Here is a 22393-nt window from a genome sequence, read left to right as displayed (position 1 = left end):
CTCATGCACACACACAAAATATGTTACAATATAAGTTTAATTTCCATTACCTTGCCTTTATATTGGAGCATAAGACGTTTTTTTTGATGAGTTGTTTCTCTCTTTAGGATGGCGTTTTAGCAGTAAAATGATTAATTGACTGTTATCTGTAAAACTGATTTGATAAATACCAGTTTTCTTTTGTAATCACAACATTAGCATACCATTTATTTTTTTTTGCATGTTTTGATTGTTATTATTGAGTTATTTAAAGGATTAGTTGACTTCCAGAATCAAAATTTCCTGATAATTTACTCACCTCCATGTCATCCAAGATGTTCATGTCTTTCTTTCTTAAGTCGAAAAGAAATGTTGTGGTTTTTGAGGAGAACATTCTGGAATTTATCTCCATATAATGGACTTCAATGGGACCCAACAGGCTGAAGGTCCAAATTGCAGTTCTATTGCAGCTTCAAAAACCTTAATTTCTTTTCGACTTAGAAAGACATGAAAATCTTGGGGGACATTGGGGTGAGTAAATTATCAGGAAATTTAGATTCTGGAAGTCAACTAATCCTTTAAGTTGCTATATTCATCTTTGTTGTGAATTTGACTCAAGGCTGGAATTTTAGCTTGAAGTTGTGCATCCTTCACAGTCAAATCCCGCTGTTCATTATAGCTCTAAGGATTATTGAATGGATTGACCAGTTGAGCAGACGTGCAAATGATGAGTGGACTGTCTCAGCCTGTGCTCCTTGCCCTTCACTCTGAGCAGAGCTCTGAAGGTTTGGCCTGTCGATGTGATAGCTGATACCCCCATCTGCATTTGGCATGCTGGTTGGCATGGTGCCATATCTGTGGAAAAGAACCAGCTATTTGGCACTGGCAAACCTTTTGGAAAAGAGATAGTGATTTACCAATAGTAAAGTTTGTAATTTATACATTGATTATGGCAATTATTGATGCATAAATACTGCTTACTGAAGCAATACCTACTGAAATGAAGTAGGTAGCAGACAAATCACTGGAATCTCACCAGGTAAGGAAAAATAATTTACTTTTTCAAACAGTCCAGCAGAGGGGGTTGTTTTAGAATGAGCTGTTATTTAGTGGAATATAGTGATTTAGCTTCTTTGATCTTATTTTGTTCATTTGGTTTATGTGAAATCTTTCGTGGTAATTTTAGATTAACAACAGGCTTTACATTTATAGTGCCACTCTTAAGTTGAGTTTGGACGTTGTAAATGTGGTCTCTAATTTTTACAAGGTTGTTCATGTGTATATACATGCACATCAGTGTGTGTGAATCTTTGTTCATCTACATATGAAGGGAAATTGGATCGAATTGGGAGGAGGGGAAGAGATCCAAACACAATGGTGGTAATCACCTTCAAAGAGAAATGAAAATGAGCCAAAGCACCACTGGCAAAAAGCCCAGCTGTTTTTACCAAGCTGCAGTGTCTGAGAACGGCTCACAACTGCTGTGATGCTGTTAGATGATTCTGGTTTGGTTAAGCCTACATCTAGGCCAATGCTCAGACAATGGAAGGATATATGTCTGTGGTTTTGCTGCAGAAACATTCTATTAGTTCTGCAAAATACTCTCAGGCCCAATGAAGGTTCGTTTTCCTGTTTGAGAATATATTCAGGCTAGCAATCACAGCATGTGTCATATCATTTCCTCTCTTTCTTTCTGTCTTTAGAAGCTGTTGGGTTTTACTTTGCATGTAGATCATATTTGCACAGCAAAAATGTTAGGTTATATATATATATATATATATATATATATATATATATATATATATATATATATATATATATACATTTACTTGTCCGAATGACATGTAAAAGGTTCTCTTTTTTTTCAGTGTTACTAGCAAACTGTAACAGAAAGGTAAATTAGTGTTAGTATTTTGTAAGTCTTAACTCTCCATATATTGCAGTAAAAAAAAAAAAAAAAAAATATATATATATATATATATACATTTTGCAAAAAAGTTCAAGATCAGGCTAATTGAATATATGTGATATCTAATAAGGGTTAGCACAAATGTAATCTAAATGTAATCCAAAAGATTACGTTACCAAAAATGTGTAATCTAAGAGATTATATTGATTACAATTTCTTTCATGTAATCTGTAATCAGTAACTGATTACAATTCATAAGTAATCTACCCAGCTCTGTATGTGTGTGTGTGTATATATATATATATATATATATATATTATTAAAATTTGATAAAATAAATACTGCCTTAAATGAGACATAGTATTTAGGTCATTCAAGGTAGCCACGCTCTGTTGCTCTGCAAGTTAGAGATATAGTTCTATATGTAATAAAATATTTTCTAGGATTACACATACACATACTTTGAATGTTTTCATGCAGTGGAACTTGATAAAAAAAAGAGCGCAAACTAAATGACAGAAATCCTGTCTGCCACCCCAGCATTTAAAACAACTAACTCGAGAGTGGGAAAACATCACAGTATGCATGCATGCTCGTACATCTATCTTTTCCCTCTCTGACATATTAAGATATCAGTAATTTAGCATCTGTGTGTTTGAGACCACCTTTCTGCTCACAGCAGTCTGGGAAGCAAATTTTTGGATGCGTATAATAAAAAGAAATGTCTAGAAAATATTTAAATGTCGCTTTTCCAGTTACTTATATACATAAACGACTCATATTTAAGTGTAGCATGTTGGTGTGCTCAGTGCTGATGGCTGAAGTTGTGTGTGTTAATGCACACATGAGGTTATGTGATGCAGCACAAGTAGCTGAGTTCAGCAGGTTCAGTGGAGTTTCTCATCCTCAGTCTCTCTCTCTCTCTCTCCCACACACACACTGACACACAAATATCACACATGTAGGTCATGCTGACTAGCAGTAGCTTTAGTCTCTGTTGTGATGTCTGGCTGCTCTCAAGTCAGCTCTCTGCTCATGTGGAATTAGCCGTGAAGCTCACAGGCCTCTGCCCTCTTCCCAGGACAATCTAACAGAGAGCAAAAGATAGAGACGTCCACAACTATCCCTTCCAGCCCCACCTCTCTCTCAGAGGGTTGTTTATGTTTCTGTTATGATCGGAGCACATGCGGCCAGCTGGAGGAGGGGTCTTAGGGGGAGGGGCAGTGACCGACAGGATAAAAGTCTGTGGCTTAAATCAGGCCACCGTTTACAGGAATAACAAACCATCATTTTCTTTTTAAATCATTTTAAGTTGTGTTTTTCTTATAAATGAATGTATATACGTGCCGTATTTGCTTTATATAGCTGTATGTAAAATTGTAATTCAATGTTAATACAGATCGATGATTGCATGAGATAAAAGTGGTGGTAGTTAATCCATGCTACCATAAAGAGGCTGTTGACCCCTCACACCTCCCACTTTGGTGCCAAGCTCAAGGGATGTGCGTTGTGCACACATCCTCCAAAAAGCACACCAATGATTGATCTTGAAAAAAGGAAAAAAGGACACTATTAAGCAGTATCATACTGAAAATTCAGTAACGACTGTATAGTTGTCTTGACAATTGCATTAACTTAAAGGGGTCCTATAATGCTCTTTTACAAAGTCTTGAATTTTGTTTTTGGGGTGTAATAGAAAAGGCTCTCATACTAGGTTATTAAAAAAACACATTTTTCACATATTTTACATTATTATAAAACCTCTCTCCCCAGTCTGGCATGAACGGCTTGAATAGTTCCTGCATCAAATGAAGCCCCGCCTTCTGAAATACGAACTGTGCTGTGATTGGTTAGCTATTTAGCTATTATTTTAAATTTATATAAATATAATATAAATATATACACTACAAATATATTAATATATTTCCGTCAATTTCTTCCAGTTCAACTTATTTTGACTGTTATGAAGATCTTTAGGTTGCTGATCATATTTGATGATAGTTTTTACCAAATGGAACTGTAAAACGCTCATGATGTGATCTCTTATGTGCAGTGTTTGTACACTGCAGCACATTCTCTAGTAGATGAAACTTAGCTTCTCATTCATTCTTAGACTGTTTGAACAAGTAGTGTTTCCCACAGGATTTTGTGAGACTGTGGTGGGTGGTCCTGGATCCCTCTGGGGGGGTCTGGGGGCATGTCCCCCTGTGAGAAAAGTTAAATTCATAAATCTGGTAGACTTTGAGAGTTCAAAATTAAGAGCTCCAACACAGGTTCAATGTGCAAACTAAAAGAAAAAAAAAAGGTGAATGTACTTGTTCTTGAAATTTAATGGAGAGACAACCTTTTTTTTAGTGTCTCAGTCTCACTGATGAATTTGGAAGCCAAACAAATTAGAATAAAATAATAAGAATAATTATTTTATATTATTATTCCTATGACAGCAGAGGTGTAGTGGTAAAAAAAGAGGTGGGTAAACCATAAATTCTGGGTGACCACATCATGGTCATGGTAAGGTGGGCCACTGCCTACCAGTGTATGTGTATCCTGATGATATCACTATAGGCTATCATTTGATATTACTACCAAGGGTATCACTGGTTGTTCCCTCATATAGATCACACAATCACTATTCAATTCATACATTAATCTAAGTTCTTGTTAAAGAGACTCAAGAAGGAATAATATGGTTGAATCTATAAAGTTTACTAAATGACAAAACAGAGAGAACAAATTATTTAAGAGAGATAGAGAGGGAGGCTTATGTCCAGGGGTTCCAATGCAATGTACTTATACATAATGATTAGGGATTTGGAATTATTTTCATAGTCGATTAATCTGTTGAATATTTTCTCAATTAATCCGTTAGTTGTTTGGTCTGTAATATGCAGGGATGTCCCGAACAGGTTTTTTTGCCCTCGAGTCCGAGTCATTTGATTTTGAATATCTGCCGATACCGAGTCCCGATCCGATACTTCTATAATACATAAAAAAGAAGAATAAAGAAGAGTGAAAAATAAAAACAGATCCAGGATGTTCAATAAATTACATTTTGAAATATATTCAAATATAAAACAGCTATTTAATAATAGCTAATAAAAGCAATAGCCATATATTCTAAAACTATTGCATTGTGAAATAAATGAAAATAATTGTTATTTTCAGGTATATTATTTTACCTCACTCTACTGTAGGGAAATTGCAATACTTTGTCCTAATTTCTATACTTGCGAGCAGGGCCTAAAACTAGTGGTCGACTGATATTGTTTTTTTTGGCAGCTGATGTCGATATCTTGGAAAGCAGGTGGGCTGATAGTCGATATAAAGCCGATATTTTTTTATTTATTTTCATTTTAAGAATTTTGAAATCATTTGAAAATGGATTAAAAAATAAATGTGTAAAATAAACATACTTATACTTTAGATGACAAAGTATTTTTCACAAATAAATAAATATTTAATAAAAATATATTTAAAGGGGGGGTGAAATGCTCGTTTTCACTCAATATCTTGTTAATCTTGAGTACCTATAGAGTAGTACTACATCCTTCATAACTCCAAAAAGTCTTTAGTTTTATTATATTCATAAGAGAAAGATAGTCTGTACCGATTTTTCCCGGAAAAACACAAGCGCCTGGAGGCGTGACGTGTGGGCGGAGCTAAAGAATCACGAGCGCCAGTAGGCTTTTGCGTTGAGAGCATTTGGAAGCTGTGACATTACCGTGAGGAAAAAAACATCCAAAACAAACCATGGCTTATAGTCAGATTCAGCGTATATTTATGATCCAGAATCAGATCCAGAGGCTGAAATTTAACAAGAGCAACATCAGCAACGACGTCTCTATGTGGTATGTATTGAAACTGTATATATTTGCTTAGCGGTTTTTGGAAAATCTTTTTTTTTTTTTTTTTTTTTAAGCTGTACATGTGGAAAGTGCAGTTTGATGACAACATCGCATGTTGTTTACTAGGGATGGGCATGATTAATCGACGATCGATAATTGATCGTTAAGAATTTCTTCGATCACGTTAATTTGTTATCGATTAATCTAATGCATTTTTTTTAATCTAACGCAGGCTGCGTTGCGTAGTGTGAGTCTTGAATTAATTAAATGAATTTCACTGTGTGGCAGCAATTAAATATTTTACCACCAGGGTGCAATATTTGACACCCTACGCGGTTATCTGTGATCTTCCGTTTTGATTTCAAAAGAATAATCATGAAGAGGTCACGGCGAAGTGTGGCGTGGGACCATTTTGATTTAAAAAACGAAACAGTTCACTGCAAACATTGCGATGCCGTGTATAAGTACAACACGGCCACGACTCAAATGATGTACCACTTAAACAAAGTGCATCCGTCACTTGTTAATGTCGGTGGCGGTGCATCCTGCTCTCAGTCTCAACCTAGCATCAAGTCGGCGTTAGCACGGACTCGGAGCTGTGATGCACAACGAGCAGAGAAAATTACCCAAGGGATCTGCAAGTTCATTGAGATGGATATTCTGCCCTTAAGTATTGTTGAGGGCAATGGTTTTCAAGAACTGATACATTTATTGGAACCAGCATATCAAATTCCATCACGACGTACCATCACCAGATTGGTAGAAACTCACTATGAAGAACGAAAGCAGCAGCTGTTAATAGAACTGAGCAAAGCTGAGAGAGTTGCTCTAACTACAGACTGCTGGACCGCTTTAACAGCTGAGAGCTACATCACCATAACCTGCCACTATATCAGTGATGACTGGCAAATGAACTCAGCGGTCCTGCTCACAGAAAGCCTGCCAGGCCGGCATACAGCTGACCACCTCGCTGAGAAAATTAATGGAGCTGTAGAGCAGTGGGGACTTCAAGGCCGAGTTATTGCGTGCGTTCATGACAACGCGGCCAATATTGTAGCTGCCAACAGTCCCACCAGAGTGCCCTGGATTTCCGTTGCCTGCTTTGCACACACCCTCCAGTTGGCCATAAATGACGGATTTGCACTGTATCTTTATCGGGTAATATCAGCGGCTAGTAAACTCGTTAGCCACTTTAATCACAGCACTACAGCAACCAAAGCACTGCAAAAGAAACAGGAGCAAATGGGCCTCGCAACTCACCGGCTTACCCAGTCGTGTAAAACACGGTGGAACTCCGTGTGCGAGATGTTTGATCGGCTGGTGGAGCAGCGGTGGGCTGTTGTTGCTGTGCTGTCGGACCGAACCGTGACCAAGCTTCAAGATGCCAGGATCCTGGAGTTGAAGGATGAGTACTGGCAGCTGATGGAGGACACACAGCCCGTGCTGTCAGCACTTAAATGTGCCACCACGGTTATGTCTGCAGAGAAAGACGTCTCCATCTCGAACACTTATCCCATCACCTTCGGCCTCATCAATATCCACCTCATGCGTAGTGAAGGAGACGGGCCCAGACTCATCGAATTCAAGACAAAAGTGCGTTCATCTCTCATCCAACGAATGAATGTAAGCTAAACTGTTTGTCTTAGTTTACATATACATAAGTACATGGATACTTTCCTGTTATCTGCATGTTACCTTTTTATATTTAAGCAGTAAGCCCCTCAAATAATAAAACTGTTACTCCATAAAAATATTCATTTTAATATTTATTTTAATTCATAAAATAAACAATAAAAAAATACAACGTTGATTCCCCATCATATATTTATACAGATTGAGTCTGGTGAGCTTGTGTCATTCGCCCCCATGATCTCATCAATGCTGGACCCTCGTCACAAACACCTGGGCTTTCTTACACCAACACAGAGACTGGCTGCTAATGTGAAACTGGTTGAACTGGGAGAGGCGGTGGGAACCGATAGGGCGGCTATCCAACAGGCTGGGGGAGACGAGGCTGCGTTCTCTGACATGGACGAGGGGAGCGCAAACACTGAAGTCGCGACCTCCCAGTCATCTGCTATGGCACAACTCCTTGGGGATCACTATACCACTCAATGCGAGGCTGGCATCGAAGCAGAACTTAAGAATTTTCTGAGGGAGACTCCCCCACCCCTGAATTGCACACCTACAGACTGGTGGAAAGTGAACGGAATAAGGTTCCCCGGGCTGGCCAAGTTAGCGCGGAGGTACCTGTGCATCCCGGCAACGTCAGTTCCCTCAGAGCGGGTGTTTTCGGCGGCTGGACTGACGGTCACCAGGTTGCGGTCGCGTCTGACCCCAGATCATGTCAACATGCTTCTATTTCTAAACAAAAATCAGTAGACTCGTGCAGAAGTTGTATGCTAGTTACTAAAGTTAGTTATTTTTCACGAGGTTTAAATAGCATAATTTGTTAAGTTAGCCTTATTGTTAGGAAGGCTAAAATCTTTTTTTCTGGCTTGGAAAGTTTTGAGTTACATTTTGACAAAACCTGTCAGATCTAAGTATTATGTTTTTTTTTAAGTTATTGTTTAACATGATACTTTGATTATTATTATTTTGGAACGAATGAGGTCTCTGTTTAAGAATGCCGGCTCGCAGCTGCAGGTTCCGCTGCTTTATAGCACCGCATATGCACGCGCATAGGCTATATGTTCGGTTTGCCGGAACGTAACTGTCTGCCACAAGTTGATCTTGTAATAAAGGTCTCACCGTGGAAAAACACGCTGTGTTTTTGTATTCATTGCATTTTTGAATTATAAAAATTTAATAATTAATTATATTAGCTATAAAAATATTAATGATTAATCGATAGTCGATCGTTAATTCTCCCGACGATCGACTACGAAAATTTAATCGAATGCCCATCCCTATTGTTTACTTGATGTGCTTACGCGCCGATAGCTAAGTTAACAACACAGAGATATTTGAAGCAGGTTCCTTTTTCATTGGGACTGCATTATCCTTAAGAAATAAACGATGTGCAAATCCGGCGTCAAACTGGGCATTGTTTGTAAAGCAAGCATCTTCGAAATGCAGGGGAACAAACAAAAACACTTGCACAACTCCATTGATGCTCTGTAAAAATAAACTCCATCCACTGGTCCCTTAATGCTGTTTCTCTTTTGTTAATCTGTGCAGGATTGTCTTGCCCTGGCAACCAAAAACGCACTTCTTTTGTGACTTTTCGTGATGCTCTCGCTCTGATCAGTGATTGTCTGTGCTCTCAGTGCTCTGCTATACGGGAGCGCGCGCTCTTCCGGGAGAAGTGCCCTTAGGACCCATATAAGGAAATTCCGCTCCATCTAACGTCACACAGAGCCATACTCGAAAAAAACTTTCCGAAACTTGTGACAAACCGGAAGAGGTATTTTTGGAACAAAAATACTCCTTCAAACGTACAACTTAATTTTTGAAACTTTGTCCATGTTTAGCATGGGAATCCAACTCTTTAACAGTGTAAAAAACTCAGTATGCATGAAATAGCATTTCACCCCCCCTTTAAAAAGGAAGTAAGCACTGTAACCAACAGGGCACTCAGTATTCTGGGAAGATTGTGTGCATTGGGAATCATATTTTTCAAATAAAGCCAGGGTAACATTCATTTCACATACAGCACACAGAGAAAATGTCATGAATATGACAGTGGGTAAATAAATAAAGCACAGCATAGTTTGAAATCACGAGTTCAAAGTTTAAAGCATTCGAAGGGGAAGTCGTGGCCTAATGGTTATAGAGTCGGACTCCCAATTGAAAGGTTCTCTCTCCACCTTCAATACCACGACTTAGGTGCCCTTGAGCAAGGCATCGAACCCCCAACTGCTCCCCGGGCGCCGCAGCATAAATGGCTGCCCACTGCTCCGGGTGTGTGTTCACAGTGTGTGTGTGTGTACACTGCTCTGTGTGTGTGCACTTTGGATGGGTTAAATGCAGAGCACGAATTCTGAGTATGGGTCACCATACTTGGCTGAATGTCACATCACTTCACTTTTTTTCAATTCACACTGACCGACCGCCACACAGAGAACACGGGATCATGCTGGATAAAACTGCACTTCACAAGATCTCACAGCTGGATTTGACTAAGTTTGCAAGGTTTGTGAAATTAAATGTTCATTAGCCATCCAAAGATTTGTTTAAATGATATTCATATTTGCGCCATCAGATCAAATAATGTTCCAGCCTCGAACACATAGATCAAGCAGAAAAACGTATATATCGGCCTTTGTGATATAGTTTGCCTTTCATAATCATAATATGAAGTACTTGTGAAGCTCTACTTTAGATTTAATAATTAAAAATGTGCTTAATTCTGTGACTGTCCATGTTCTACAGTGTTTGACTGTGAATGGAATTCATACCTATTCATGCATTGCATGTGGGATATTTGGTAGCCCACTTATGCCTAGATTTAACACCACACAAACATTTCCAGATTGGCTTCATGCCACACATGACGTATAATATCGCAGTATACTTATGGCACATTAAGGCTAATAGAGTTAAACATTGCTGTTGATGATCGCATGTTTAGCTTAAGTAAGTTCCAATCAGGTGTCGGCTTGAAACAGTCTGATAATAGCGTGTTGTTGCTACAGGAAGTGACATTAATGGGAAATCCTGTTTTTACTACCTGCCTTGACAACAGTGGTTTGATCCCTTACCTGCTTCAGGACTACCTAGATACAGTTTAATGAGAGTTACCTGGCCTGAAGCCACATGGGAGCAAACAGTGACTTACCTAGTAACAGTTCATTAGTTTCCTCACCTCTTACTTGCTCATTGGCACAGTCATATGACTGACTCTCTAAGAACACCCATGCTACTTGGCTTTGGCCTCTGGTGTAAGCCTGAAAGCTTTTATATGGGATTGAGAAGTCAGAATGTTGGAACAACACACTGCCTGATTGGATAGCCTATAATTAAAAGCCATAGTATGTGGTAAAGCTTTGGTGATTGGCAAATCAGGGCTCAACAGGAAGGATGGTCTGATGGCTCAGGGCCAGTACAAGAGAGATTTGGGCTGCTGTGTTGCCAATGCTTCTTACTATTCATTGCTTGTGCACTTGTTTTTATTGTTTTTATGCATGCCAAACATTTTATTCTGTGATATGTTGACTGAATATCAAAATTGTCAAGGGTTGCCTGTCCATAAGTTTCTCGTCACCTTATTGCATGTCACAAATGCTGCTGGTTTAACCATTCAATCATATTTACCGGTTTAATCTTCATTAGCAGATCATTTGGCTTTGACAAAATAACATTTTTAAAAGTTATCCTAACAAGAGGCCAGAATTGGTGGGTTTCTTAAAGTCTGTATGTTTGAGCAGCTAATTAATACCAAACTGCACACCATATTCAAATAGATCTTTGATATATTGTCAGTGCAGATATCTTGAGTTTACTGCAACGGACTAACATGCTGCTAAAGAGCATTGTGGATTCTTCAGTTCAAAGCAGATTTTTCCTGGACTTATTTCAACATTTTCAGAGAAAGTTGTTATGAGGGCGTATTATGAGGGCGTATGATTGTTGATCAGTGACATGTATGTAGCCTTCAGTTACCTTTTGTGTTGTTTTTATAAATTTATATTATTTCTGTTGCTTGGAACATTTTCATGATTTAATATTATTATTATTATTAATAACAATAATAATAAATCATGAAAATAATATAATACAACAAATAAAATTAGTTTTTTCGATGTCTATGTAACAGGTCGTCTTATGAACAAGCAGTCAGTAGTTATACTGATTTGTTGTTCAAAGTGCCCTGTTGTATTTGTGCCGGTTAACCTTTGGTTTTGGCTCTGTCTTTTTGTATAGCCACTGTGTGTTTTTATGGTGTTGTAGGAAATTAAGGGAAAAAAAATTCTGTACTTCCTTCTGCAATGAAAGCCTCTGTCTCAAAGCCAAATTCCTTGTGTGTGTAAATGTACTCTGCCATAAAGCTCTTCCTGATGTCTGAAGGTTCAAGTAAATCTACAGCCTTCACATGGAAAGTCTCTTTAGTTTACCCTGAGTGCAAATTTGACCCTCTTTGTTCTGTAGCTGTATATAGATTCCACACTAGTTCATTCCAGCCCCTAAACCTCCTGATGGTCAACACATTCTGATTGGAAGGAATATTTATATTGCCCCTCCCCCCTATGTGTGATGGAACATTAATGCAAGATACCTTTTTGTGTACATGAGCACATGTGTTCCTGAGGATATATTGGTCTGAGCTGGACAGGGCCGACGGGTTATAGGATGGAAAGATGTTTTGAATGCCACTGATTTATTAATAAAGCCAGCTTTATGAATGTTTCTAAAGTTACTCTTGTATCATGCTGATTATTTCTTTCTTGTTTTTTTGCAGCAAAACCGTACAATCAAAGGTGGATTGCATTTTGGTGAGTATTTAATATGAAAAATGTGATGATGAATGTTCACTCACTAGAAATACATATTAAATACATAAGTAAAATAAGAATATTCTAGTATTTTACATTTCTTTTCACTTAAACATCATTTAAAAGTTCAAACAACAAAAACAATCAAACAAATAATCAACAAAAATTTTCCTGAGCTTTATCCAATAATCTTATATTAAAGCATTACAATAAGCATGCAAAAATGTGCCGCAAACCATACTAAATTCTATTAATTGTTTCTTTTATATATATTTTTTTTGAGTCATGGTGAATTGAACAATAACATTGGACAGTGACAAGTAAGCAATACTTGATTTTGTTTGTCAATAAAGTAGACTAGGGCTGCACGATGTGTCGTTTAAGCATCGATATCGCGATGTACGAATCCTACGATAGTCACATCACAGGATGTGCGATGTAGGCTGTCGTAGTTGATCTGTTATCCATTAACTGTATGGTCGGGCCAACTGCTCCCTAGCCCTTGACGAATGTGATTGGCGGATTAATTGCACAGTTTAACCATCATAGAGTGAAAGTTTATCATTTGCATGAGTTTTTAAGTCCTGTCAGTTTAACAGGGTGCAGTTTAAGAACGAGCAGAGAGAGAGAGAAAGAGCGCGAGGGAACCGATTCAATTTAATGAATGGTTTAAACAACTGACCTGTCCAACACTGAACTTACTAGACGTCTGAATTGGTGTGTAAAAAAAATCTGTAACACTTTATATTAATATTCTATTTATTAAACTGTTTTTTAAAAAATTAAGTATTAAAAAATATATATAAAATACATTAAGAATTACTATTACTAAACTGCAGTTCTACAACATTGTTAATTTCAACGTTTAGGTTATAGTCTTTATTGTTGAAATCAAAAGTTGTACAGTATTTGTTAACATAGTTAATGCACTGTAAAGTAACATTACCAAACAATGACCAGCTGTGTTTTTATAAACTAAGATAAACCAAGATTAATAAATATAGTAACAAAAGTATTGCTCGTGGTAAGTTCATGTTAATCAATATGTTAACAATTCAAACCATATCTTAAAGTTACAAACAAATAATTTACTCTAATTTAAATAATACTCTGAGTTTAAATGATTTAAAATGAGAATGTAAGTGTGCTCACCCCATTTTTGTTTGTAAGAAAAAATTAGATTAGATTTCATATCACAATATATATCGCAGAAAAATAAAATATTGCAATGTCATTTTTTTCCCAATATCGTGCAGCCCTAAAGTGCACTGTAGCAAAAATTACACAAGGTGTGTCAAACCCAAAGTGAAAGCAGTCCCTTCCTCCTCTGGAATAAATCACTTCTCCTTGGTACATGGGTTAGTTATGGTTAAGTTATTGTTGTACGTTACAACAGAATTGGTCGTCGAGTGAAAGCATGAGAAGTGTTTACAGGTCAGATCTGTCAAATGATGGAAATACACTGAAATAAACCGCTTCTGCTATCAAATATCACAATAATAAAATGCTAGCAATAGCATCAAATAGAAAATGTCCCCTCATATATGAAAGCAAAGAAATCCAGATCTACTAAAGATCCGTGACTGTTGTGCATTTTCTTATAATGCTAGAAAGTTTATTTTATTTTATTTATTTATTTGAAATGACAGTAGAGATGATCTTAACAAGGTGTGTGGTAATATGTACAGTCATATTGGGGAATGCCCAGAGAGACCCCATTCTTCTGTATTGGCTGACTTTGCTTTGACTTTTCTATAGCGGTGTTCATCATTCAGGAAGGGTTTGGCTGGTTTAGCACTGACATTGGTAGAGTTCAGTCTTTAAGTGCAGCTATTCTTTAGTAACAGAGCCACTATCTATTATGGGGAAGCTAATCCAAAGTATAAAGAAAACTACAGAGACACACACACACAAAATCGCAAGAAGCAGTGTTCTTGTGTTCCTATGTTATTAGTCTTTCTGGCCAGGTCCAAGCTCACATACATCCTCACACCTTCTGGACTTGTTACAGTGGGCTTTGAAAAGGAAATGTCATTGTTCACTACATGTGACAGCGTGTGTTGTTTATAGTGTGGGGATCGAGTGTGGAAGCATTGGTGAGCAGCAGAAGAGATTTATTTTTGTAAGTTATTACAATTTTCAGCAAAGTATAATATATAGTTTGAAGCAAGCATTGGTAATCATATGTGAGTGAGCGCTGGATAAAGCATTGAGTTTGTCAGTGTGACTTAATTTAGTTGCTGAAGTTTAGCATCTGTAGACAGTTTGTGCATGGCTATTTATGTTTGTGTTTTTGTTTGTGCATCAGGTGAAGTAGGGCTGCAGCCATTAAATATTTTGATTTATGTGGGGAAGAGAAAGTGACAGCAGTGTGACCTGTGTCTGCTGCTCATCTCACTGTCCTCTCTCGTCCCCTCCTCCTCCAGCCTGCCCCTGTTGACCGCTGCAGGATGTTGCCAGGTCTCGCAAAGTCTTCTTGCAATACAGGTGCTGGTCATATAATTAGAATATCATCAAAAAGTTGATTTATTTCACTAATTCCATTCAAAAAGTGAAACTTGTATATTATATTTATTCATTACACACAGACTTTATTTAATTTATTTCTTTTAATTTTGATGTTTATAACTGACACCTTAAGGAAAATCCTAAAAAAAAAAAAATTTGTGAAAAGGTTCGGTATTGAAGACACCTGGTGCCACACTCTAATCAGCTAATTAACTCAAAACACCTGCAAAGCCTTTAAATGGTCTCTCATTTTAGTTCTGTAGGCTACACAATCATGGGGAAGACTGCTGACTTGACAGTTGTCCAAAAGACGACCATTGACACCTTGCACAAGGAGGGCAAGACACAAAAGGTCATTGCAAAAGAGGCTGGCTGTTCACAGAGCTCTGTGTCCAAGCACATTAATAGAGAGGCGAAGGGAAGTAAAAGGTAAGGGGTAACCGCACCCTGGAAACGATTGTGAAACAAAACCCATTAAAAATGTGGGGGAGATTCACAACGAGTGGACTGCAGCTGGAGTCAGTGCTTCAAGAACCACTACACACAGATGTATGCAAGACATGGGTTTCAGCTGTCGCATTCCTTGTGTCAAGCCAATCTTGAACAACAGACAACGTCAGAAGCATCTCGCCTGGGCTAAAGACAGTAAGGACTGGACTGCTGCTGAGTGGTCCAAAGTTATGTTCTCTGATGAAAGTAACTTTGGCATTTCCTTTGGAAATCAGGGTCCCAGAGTCTAGAGGAAGAGAGGAGAGGCACACAATCCACGTTGCTTGAGGTCCAGTGTAAAGTTTCCACAGTCAGTGATGGTTTGGGGTGCCATGTCATCTGCTGGTGTTGGTCCACTGTGTCTTCTGAGGTCCAAGGTCAACACAGCTGTATACCAGGAAGTTTTTCAGCACTTCATGCTTCTTGCTGCTGACCAACTTTATGGAGATGCAGATTTCATTTTCCAACAGGACTTGGCACCTGCACACAGTCCCAAAGCTTCCAGTACCTGGTTTAAGGACCATGGTATCCCTGTTCTTAATTGGCCAGAAAACTCACCTGACCTCAACCCCATAGAAAATCCTTTTCGTTTTTATACTTTTTAGATGGCCAAGATTTCTATTTTCTGATATACTGAATTTGGGATTTTCCTTAGTTGTCAGTAATAATCATCAAAATGAAAAGAAATAAACATTTGAAATATATCAGTCTGTGTGTAATGGATGAATATAATATACAAATTTCACTTTTTGAATGGAATTAATGAAATAAATCAACTTTTTAAAGATATTCTAATTATATGACCATCACCTTTATTTGGCAACCTTGTAAAAGAGAAATTCAGAGGAAACAATGCCTGGTCTAATTAAATTAATTACACCCTGCTAGAGCTAAATTAATTTCTTTCTTTTTATTGTATGCACACAACTTCCATTGTACCCACCAACAAAATTTCACAGTTTGTTTGTGTGTGTGTGTGTGTGTGTGTGTGTGTGTGTGTGTGTGTGTGTGTGTGTGCGCGCGCGCATGAACATGCATTTTTGCTCTGTTTGTAACAAACAAGGTTACAGTTCAGATTTGTTTCACTGGTTAATGTTTAAACAGGATAGTCCACCCAAGATTGAAAATTTCAAATTGTTTATTCCAAACTAGTATGACTTTTTCACATTAGACAAGTCCGGTTTGGAACAATTTGAGTAATGATGAGTAAATGATGCTGTCCCTTTAAAGAGAATGTTCACTCACTGTTCATTCAGGGTTTGAGGGCCTGACTGTTACTGAATCATCACTTTGGGCCAGTTTTGAATTGTTCCAGCATCAGGCCTGGAAGAAATTTGCTTGTGTGGATACTCTATGCTTGTCTGGAAGAACTGGGTTCAGTCCATCTGAATAATGCATGAGTAATTCAATCATGTCTGGTAGGCTCAGTAGTGCTGAGTAAGAGACCTGTGCACAACCTGGAGGACATTACACCTTATGAATGACCTACAGGTTCTTCCTAACTTTGTCATGAACTGCCAGTGTCTTCCCCATCTCACTGTTGAGACTAATGAATGAATAACAAGTTGAAAACACTGCTCTAAAATCAACAAGTATATCACTCAGATGTCCCAGAACCATTATTTTAGTCTCTACTGGCATCTCATGTACATTGTCCATAAATATGTATTGTCCAAATGTCTTTCAGTTTGGCTTATAGACTACTGTTCAAAAGTTTGGAATGAGTAAAACAATCTTTATAAAAGGAACGTAATACTTTAATTAAAAAAGATAGTTTCAACAAAAAAAGCATTTACCCTAAAACTTTACTACAATCTTTTTCAACATTAATGATTAAAAATGTGTTCACTGGCCCCAGTCTTTTGAACGGTACAGTATGTGTTAATGTTTTTATTTTCCACATGCTTACGTTTGTCCACCCTTAAAAGTCACACCGAGTCCTCTCTTAAATAGGCTTGTTCACTTGGCTCCGAGACGTCTGCATTCTCATGCCATTTATACTTACCTTTCTTACCCCCCTCCAATGTTAACGCTAATGGTTCTCAGTGGTTGATAACTTTAGCTACTTGTTAGCCATCTTTCCCTTAGCAACGAAGAGACGAATAGAAAAGACAGAAACAGACAACTATTCTTAGAATCTGACGGAAAGGGGAGGGCGGGAGAATGATGCCATCTCTGATGAAGAGATCTTTAGGTGACAGGTGCCTTCCTGACTGTCTTTCCCCAAGTTTCATAAGCTCTGTGTGTCGGCATTGTTTTTTTTGACATGACCTTTACCTCAAGGAGGTCATTTGGACTTATTGTTGATTAAGTTGTGTTGTGGGACTCCACTTCCACTTCCATTACACCCACAGACAGACACCATGAAAACAAAGGCTTAACCGGCTGCTCTCATCGCTGAGGGATTAGGTATTCTTTGGGATTATTTTGACCTTGGATGACTTCCTGTTTAGGGTTATATCGTACAATCCTATTGAAGTCTGTTAATTTGAATTTGCTGCTCAGCAGAGGCCTCAGAGTTTTTAATATTGCATGTAGTTTCGTAATGATTGCCAGGTGCAGAAAACATTTTCAAAAATCACTTTAATGTTTCGATCCAATTTATTTTTACAGTGCTTTAGAAAAGGGGAATGTTTTAAGTGTATGTTTGCGAGTGAGAGAGAGAGAGAGAGAGAGAGTGGGTAAGTGAAGATGGGCAGCATTGCCTGGAGGGAGAGACTCGTGTCTGCTGCTCTCTACTCGGGCAGAATTTAAATCAGCTATGCCCCACCCAAACATCTCACACATTCTCTTTGAAGAGCTGTTCAGTGCTCTCATACTACACCAACAATTTACAACAGCTGGAAGAGAGATAAAGAGTTCTGAGGATCAGAATAAGATCATTATTTCAGGTGTACATCTGGCTGTATGAGTGTGTTTGCATTTGTTTGCTACTTTATTGTGATCATTGTGACTGGTTGGTGTAACAAAGTTCGTAGATTGGGAAGGAGGCGGCGGGAACTGGTAAACATTTCAACAAAACTTTTGAATGAACCGATAAACGAACACAAAAGTAAAAGAAAAAAAAGTAAAAAGCGGTAGCCCCTCACCGACAACTGCTGCGTCAAACAACAACATAAATAGTCCAGGCCTGGTCCTCTCTTGTCTTTCACGGCCGTCGCTCCTCCTTTTATCCTTCCGGAGCTCCTCTGTTGGACTCGAGACCGGTGAGTGGTGCAGGGGTTCACTCATTTCCATTAACTCCTCCGCCTCGCTCCATTCCCATGTCTCTTGGCCCCGCCTCTCTCGTCACAATTGGGTCATGTGACACTGATCTCGTGATGCCTCTGTGATTTTCACCTTCGTTCTGCACTGCCAGTCTGTGCTAGAAAGTAATGTAGTCATTTGATTTCATGCCGTCCAGTTATCTTGTCCATGTTGACGCATTAACCACCTGTATACTGTATACAAGGAATGTGTTAAATTGATCAAAAGTGACATTAAAGACTTTCCATTTATCAAAAAATCCTGAAAAAAATGCATCACGGTTTCCACCAAAATATTTAGCAGCACAACTGATTATATGTTTCTTTAGCACTAAATCAGCATATTAGAATGATTTTTTTGAAGGATCATGTGACACTGAAGCCTGGAGTAATTAACATTAACATTAAGTAAAATTAACATTAACATTTTAAAATATATTAAAATAGAAAATGGTTATTTTAAATTGTAATAGTATTTCACAGTATTACTGTTTAACTGTATTTTTTTTATTATTAAATGTATTAACTGTAGTACATTTTAATTATTTATTTTTAAATAAAATAAGTGAAACCTTGGTGAGCCTAAGGGACTTGAAATGGGACATGAAAAAAAATGAAATTCTTTTTACAGAACTCAAACTTTTGAACAGCAGTGTATATTCTTCTGATATTTATTTATTGTCTGATCAAACTTTACCTAGTTAAACTTTTATTTATTTTTTTTATAAATGTTATTCAGTAGATACATAAAATTGTGAATTTGCTATTTTGACTTCAGACTTCAGTGGTTCTAAAGAGTGTAGTTTTGCCTGTAGTCAAACAAAGCTTGTTTTCGATGTGATCACTGACCAGGAAGTTAAAAGGCTGTCATGTCACTATACCTTTGTTTCATGATTTATCTTATTTTCCTAGGCTTCGGTGCTTGAAAATGATGACAGTAGATTGACATACTCTTGGAACATTCTTGACATTATAAATTCTTAATATTAAACACACATCCTCTGTGTTTCGAATGCTTTGCAGCAAGATGTGGAGAAACTTACAGACATTGAAAAACTCTACCTCTATCTCAAGTTGCCTTCTGGACCCAGCAGTGGCAGTGAGAAAAAGTGAGTGATTTTTCTGTGTTCTACTAAACTGCATTCAGGCAAAATTCAGTAATGCGTTTATATTCTTTAACATAATGCATTTTGCTAATGGTAGGGGAAACACAGCCGCAGAACAGCATCTGTGGCTACTAACTGAACATGATTTCAAATTGTATTGTTAAACGCTTTCCTCTCAGTGAGCAGAGCTCCATGTCATCAAGTCGTACCCAGCAGTTGCATGCTTTTAGCTGGATTCGTAATCACCTTGAGGAGCACCCCGAAACATCGCTGCCTAAACAAGAGGTCTACGATGAGTACAAGTAAGTCAGGAATCCTGCGCCATCTTGCTTTCTACATACTTATAACTCAATCATCTTGAAGAGATTAAATATGTAATTATATGTAAATTGTACTTCAGCACTGTGAGATGCTTTGTGGTCTCTGTGCAAATTGTAAAAAGGTTTTTTTTTTTTTTACGTGTGAATGCTTCACAGGAGTTACTGTGATAGTCTGGTGTATCACGCTCTCAGTGCTGCAGACTTTGGAAAGATCATGAAGAACGTCTTTCCTAGTATGAAGGCGCGTCGACTTGGCATGCGAGGCAAATCCAAATATCCTTTAGTGGAACTTTTTGTAACAATCCCCCCCCCTATTTCCAGCATCCCCCCCCCACCCCAGAGCAGACACACACACATACACGTTCCTTTCCCTGAACTCTGTGTACTAAAACATCTGTTGCTGTAATTCATGTAGCCGCTATATATAGATCAGAAATTGATTCAAATAAAACTTCCTTGAGTCATTGAACAGAGTTTGCTATTGGCTGCCAAATGCTTGATCTTGAAAAGACATTCAGGAAAGTGCTCATTAATTTCTGTACAAACTTGTATAATTTCTCTGTTATGCTGCGTTAAGTTATACAGGCTATAGTCTTATAACCTTAGGTAACTTTATAAAAAAAATACAAATCTAATTTATAGGAAAATGTATTAACCTTCTTATTTTAAGTAGTTCTTTTTAGAAAATATAAGTAAGAAACATAACATGTTTAGCTGCCACTTTAGCGTCAGATCTCAGAAATGATCATGTTATATAACTGTGATCATGGTTATTTTGGTATTAAGTAGGGCCGTTAAAAGTGCATTAGTGAGTGTGAATTATATTTTCAGTTTCAGAGTGGTGTGTCCCTGAAATAAACCATGCTTGTTGTTGATGGTTGCCACTGAAACAGAAATCCAATCCTCACCAACTCTAATGCAAAGAAAAGCAACACTATTATTCCAGCAGAGGACCTCTTGTATTTTCTTATGCAAGAGTAGTGAATAAGAGTTTTTAGTGATTGATTTTTCCATTTAGCACTGCAGTGGTCATACCTTTCTGGTTTGTGAATGTCATGTTTGATGTTATTCCATATTCAGTGTATGCCTAGGAACAAAAACCAGTAAATATATCAGCTGTGTGGGATAAAAGTAAAGAAATTAGGTTAAAGGTTCGGTTGGAGTCTTCTTATACCCAAACTTTTCATACACAAGAGAATAGATGGGTTAACAGTTAATTGTATTTTTGGTTTGGTGTGAAAACTGTGATGGTCTTTTTTGATTTGTTACCAACACCTTTGCCCAACATGGCTTACAGCACTGGCTTGGCCTTGGTTGTGTTTTATACATACTGATTATTGAAAATTTTAATTCCATAGTATAACGTTATTATGTTATTTGCTTTATGCCAAAGTGATCTAATACCTTTTTTGATATGTGGGCATTCACATGCCTTTTATCTGTGTGATGGACTGATGTATTACCTTGACTTCTGTGAACGTATTGTTATAGTGGACTTAGAAAGAAGGCTTTTGTTCACATGCCATCTCTTCCAAACCTAGATCTTCACAAATCAGGTGATGGGGTAAGTTACTACTCTTTTATTTATTTCATTAAATATCTTACTTTATGTATGTATGTATGTATGTATGTATGTATGTATGTATTTATGTTCTTGCCTTACCTCTGTTTAGCTGCAATTATATCCCTCTTATCTTAGCTATCACTCAGATATCTAAAGTCTAGAAAATTGTCTATTCTATTGAAAACTGTTGATTCACTTGATTAACTTTTCATCGTCAGTGTGAAGTGTTTGAATCTACTGGTCAACTGTCCAGTGCAGAAGATGAGGTGCGCATGGCTGCATGTGGTCTGGTGTGTGAGTGGGCACAGAAAGTGCTGAGTCGGCAGTTTGACAGTGTTGAGGATCTGGCTCGGTATCTTTTGAACAGCCACTACATCGGAACTAAGTCTGTGGCTGCTCTGACTGTGATGACCGGTTCCCCATCAGGTACAGTAAACTTGTAATAGCCCAGGAGTTGACTCCATGTACATAAACTTGCAAATGTCTCCACCTTGTGGCTCATAAGGTTATAATAATTGCATGTTTTGGAAAAAAATCATAATATTCTACAATCAGTTCTATTTTTCTTTTTTTTTCTTTTTTTCCACAGGAGCAAAGATTTCCATTCAGTCATCTGCATTTGCTCCCACAGCCGATGCACACTCATTCCAACCTCAGGTTAAAACCCTGGTCTCACCCTCGGTAGATGCCAAACAGCAGCTACAAAGGAAGATCCAGAAGAAGCAGCAAGAACAAAAACTGCATTCTCCACTCCCTGGTGAAGCTCAGGCCAGGAGGGCAGATGGGGGCATAACTCCTGGGGCAGGGACAGGCATACCCTGTGGAAGTCCTGCTCTTCTCTCACCACAACCTATTGGTATTGTGGTTGCAGCTGTTTCCAGCCCCATCACGGTAAACTAAGATTTTTACACAAAAGTAAAACAATATTACAAATGACAGAATTCAATTTAATTGAACCTGTTCTTTGACTATTATTTGTCATTCCTTCTTTTGT

The 22393-nt window shown here is 37.9% G+C and overlaps 1 protein-coding gene across 2 annotated transcripts in view; it reads left to right on the top strand.

Moving 5' to 3' along the window:
- LOC113051495 (DNA-binding protein RFX7-like) overlaps positions 1-22393 on the top strand; it is a 30324-nt gene that overhangs the window by 2222 nt on the left and 5709 nt on the right. The window contains exons 2-8 of one of the 2 annotated variants that reach the window (XM_026215285.1): positions 12134-12167; positions 19433-19518; positions 19695-19817; positions 19992-20108; positions 21315-21399; positions 21618-21825; positions 21989-22290. In XM_026215285.1, the coding sequence (XP_026071070.1) occupies positions 12134-12167; positions 19433-19518; positions 19695-19817; positions 19992-20108; positions 21315-21399; positions 21618-21825; positions 21989-22290 (955 nt within the window). The remainder of the gene's footprint in view (positions 1-12133; positions 12168-19432; positions 19519-19694; positions 19818-19991; positions 20109-21314; positions 21400-21617; positions 21826-21988; positions 22291-22393) is intronic. The other variant, XM_026215286.1, reaches the window with a different exon arrangement.

This window comes from Carassius auratus, chromosome 32 (genome assembly GCF_003368295.1).
Source record: "Carassius auratus strain Wakin chromosome 32, ASM336829v1, whole genome shotgun sequence".
In the NCBI taxonomy this organism is placed as follows: domain Eukaryota; kingdom Metazoa; phylum Chordata; class Actinopteri; order Cypriniformes; family Cyprinidae; genus Carassius; species Carassius auratus.
The sequence above is the reverse complement of the archived record's forward strand: the minus strand, read 5'-3'. Positions and strand labels throughout refer to the sequence as shown.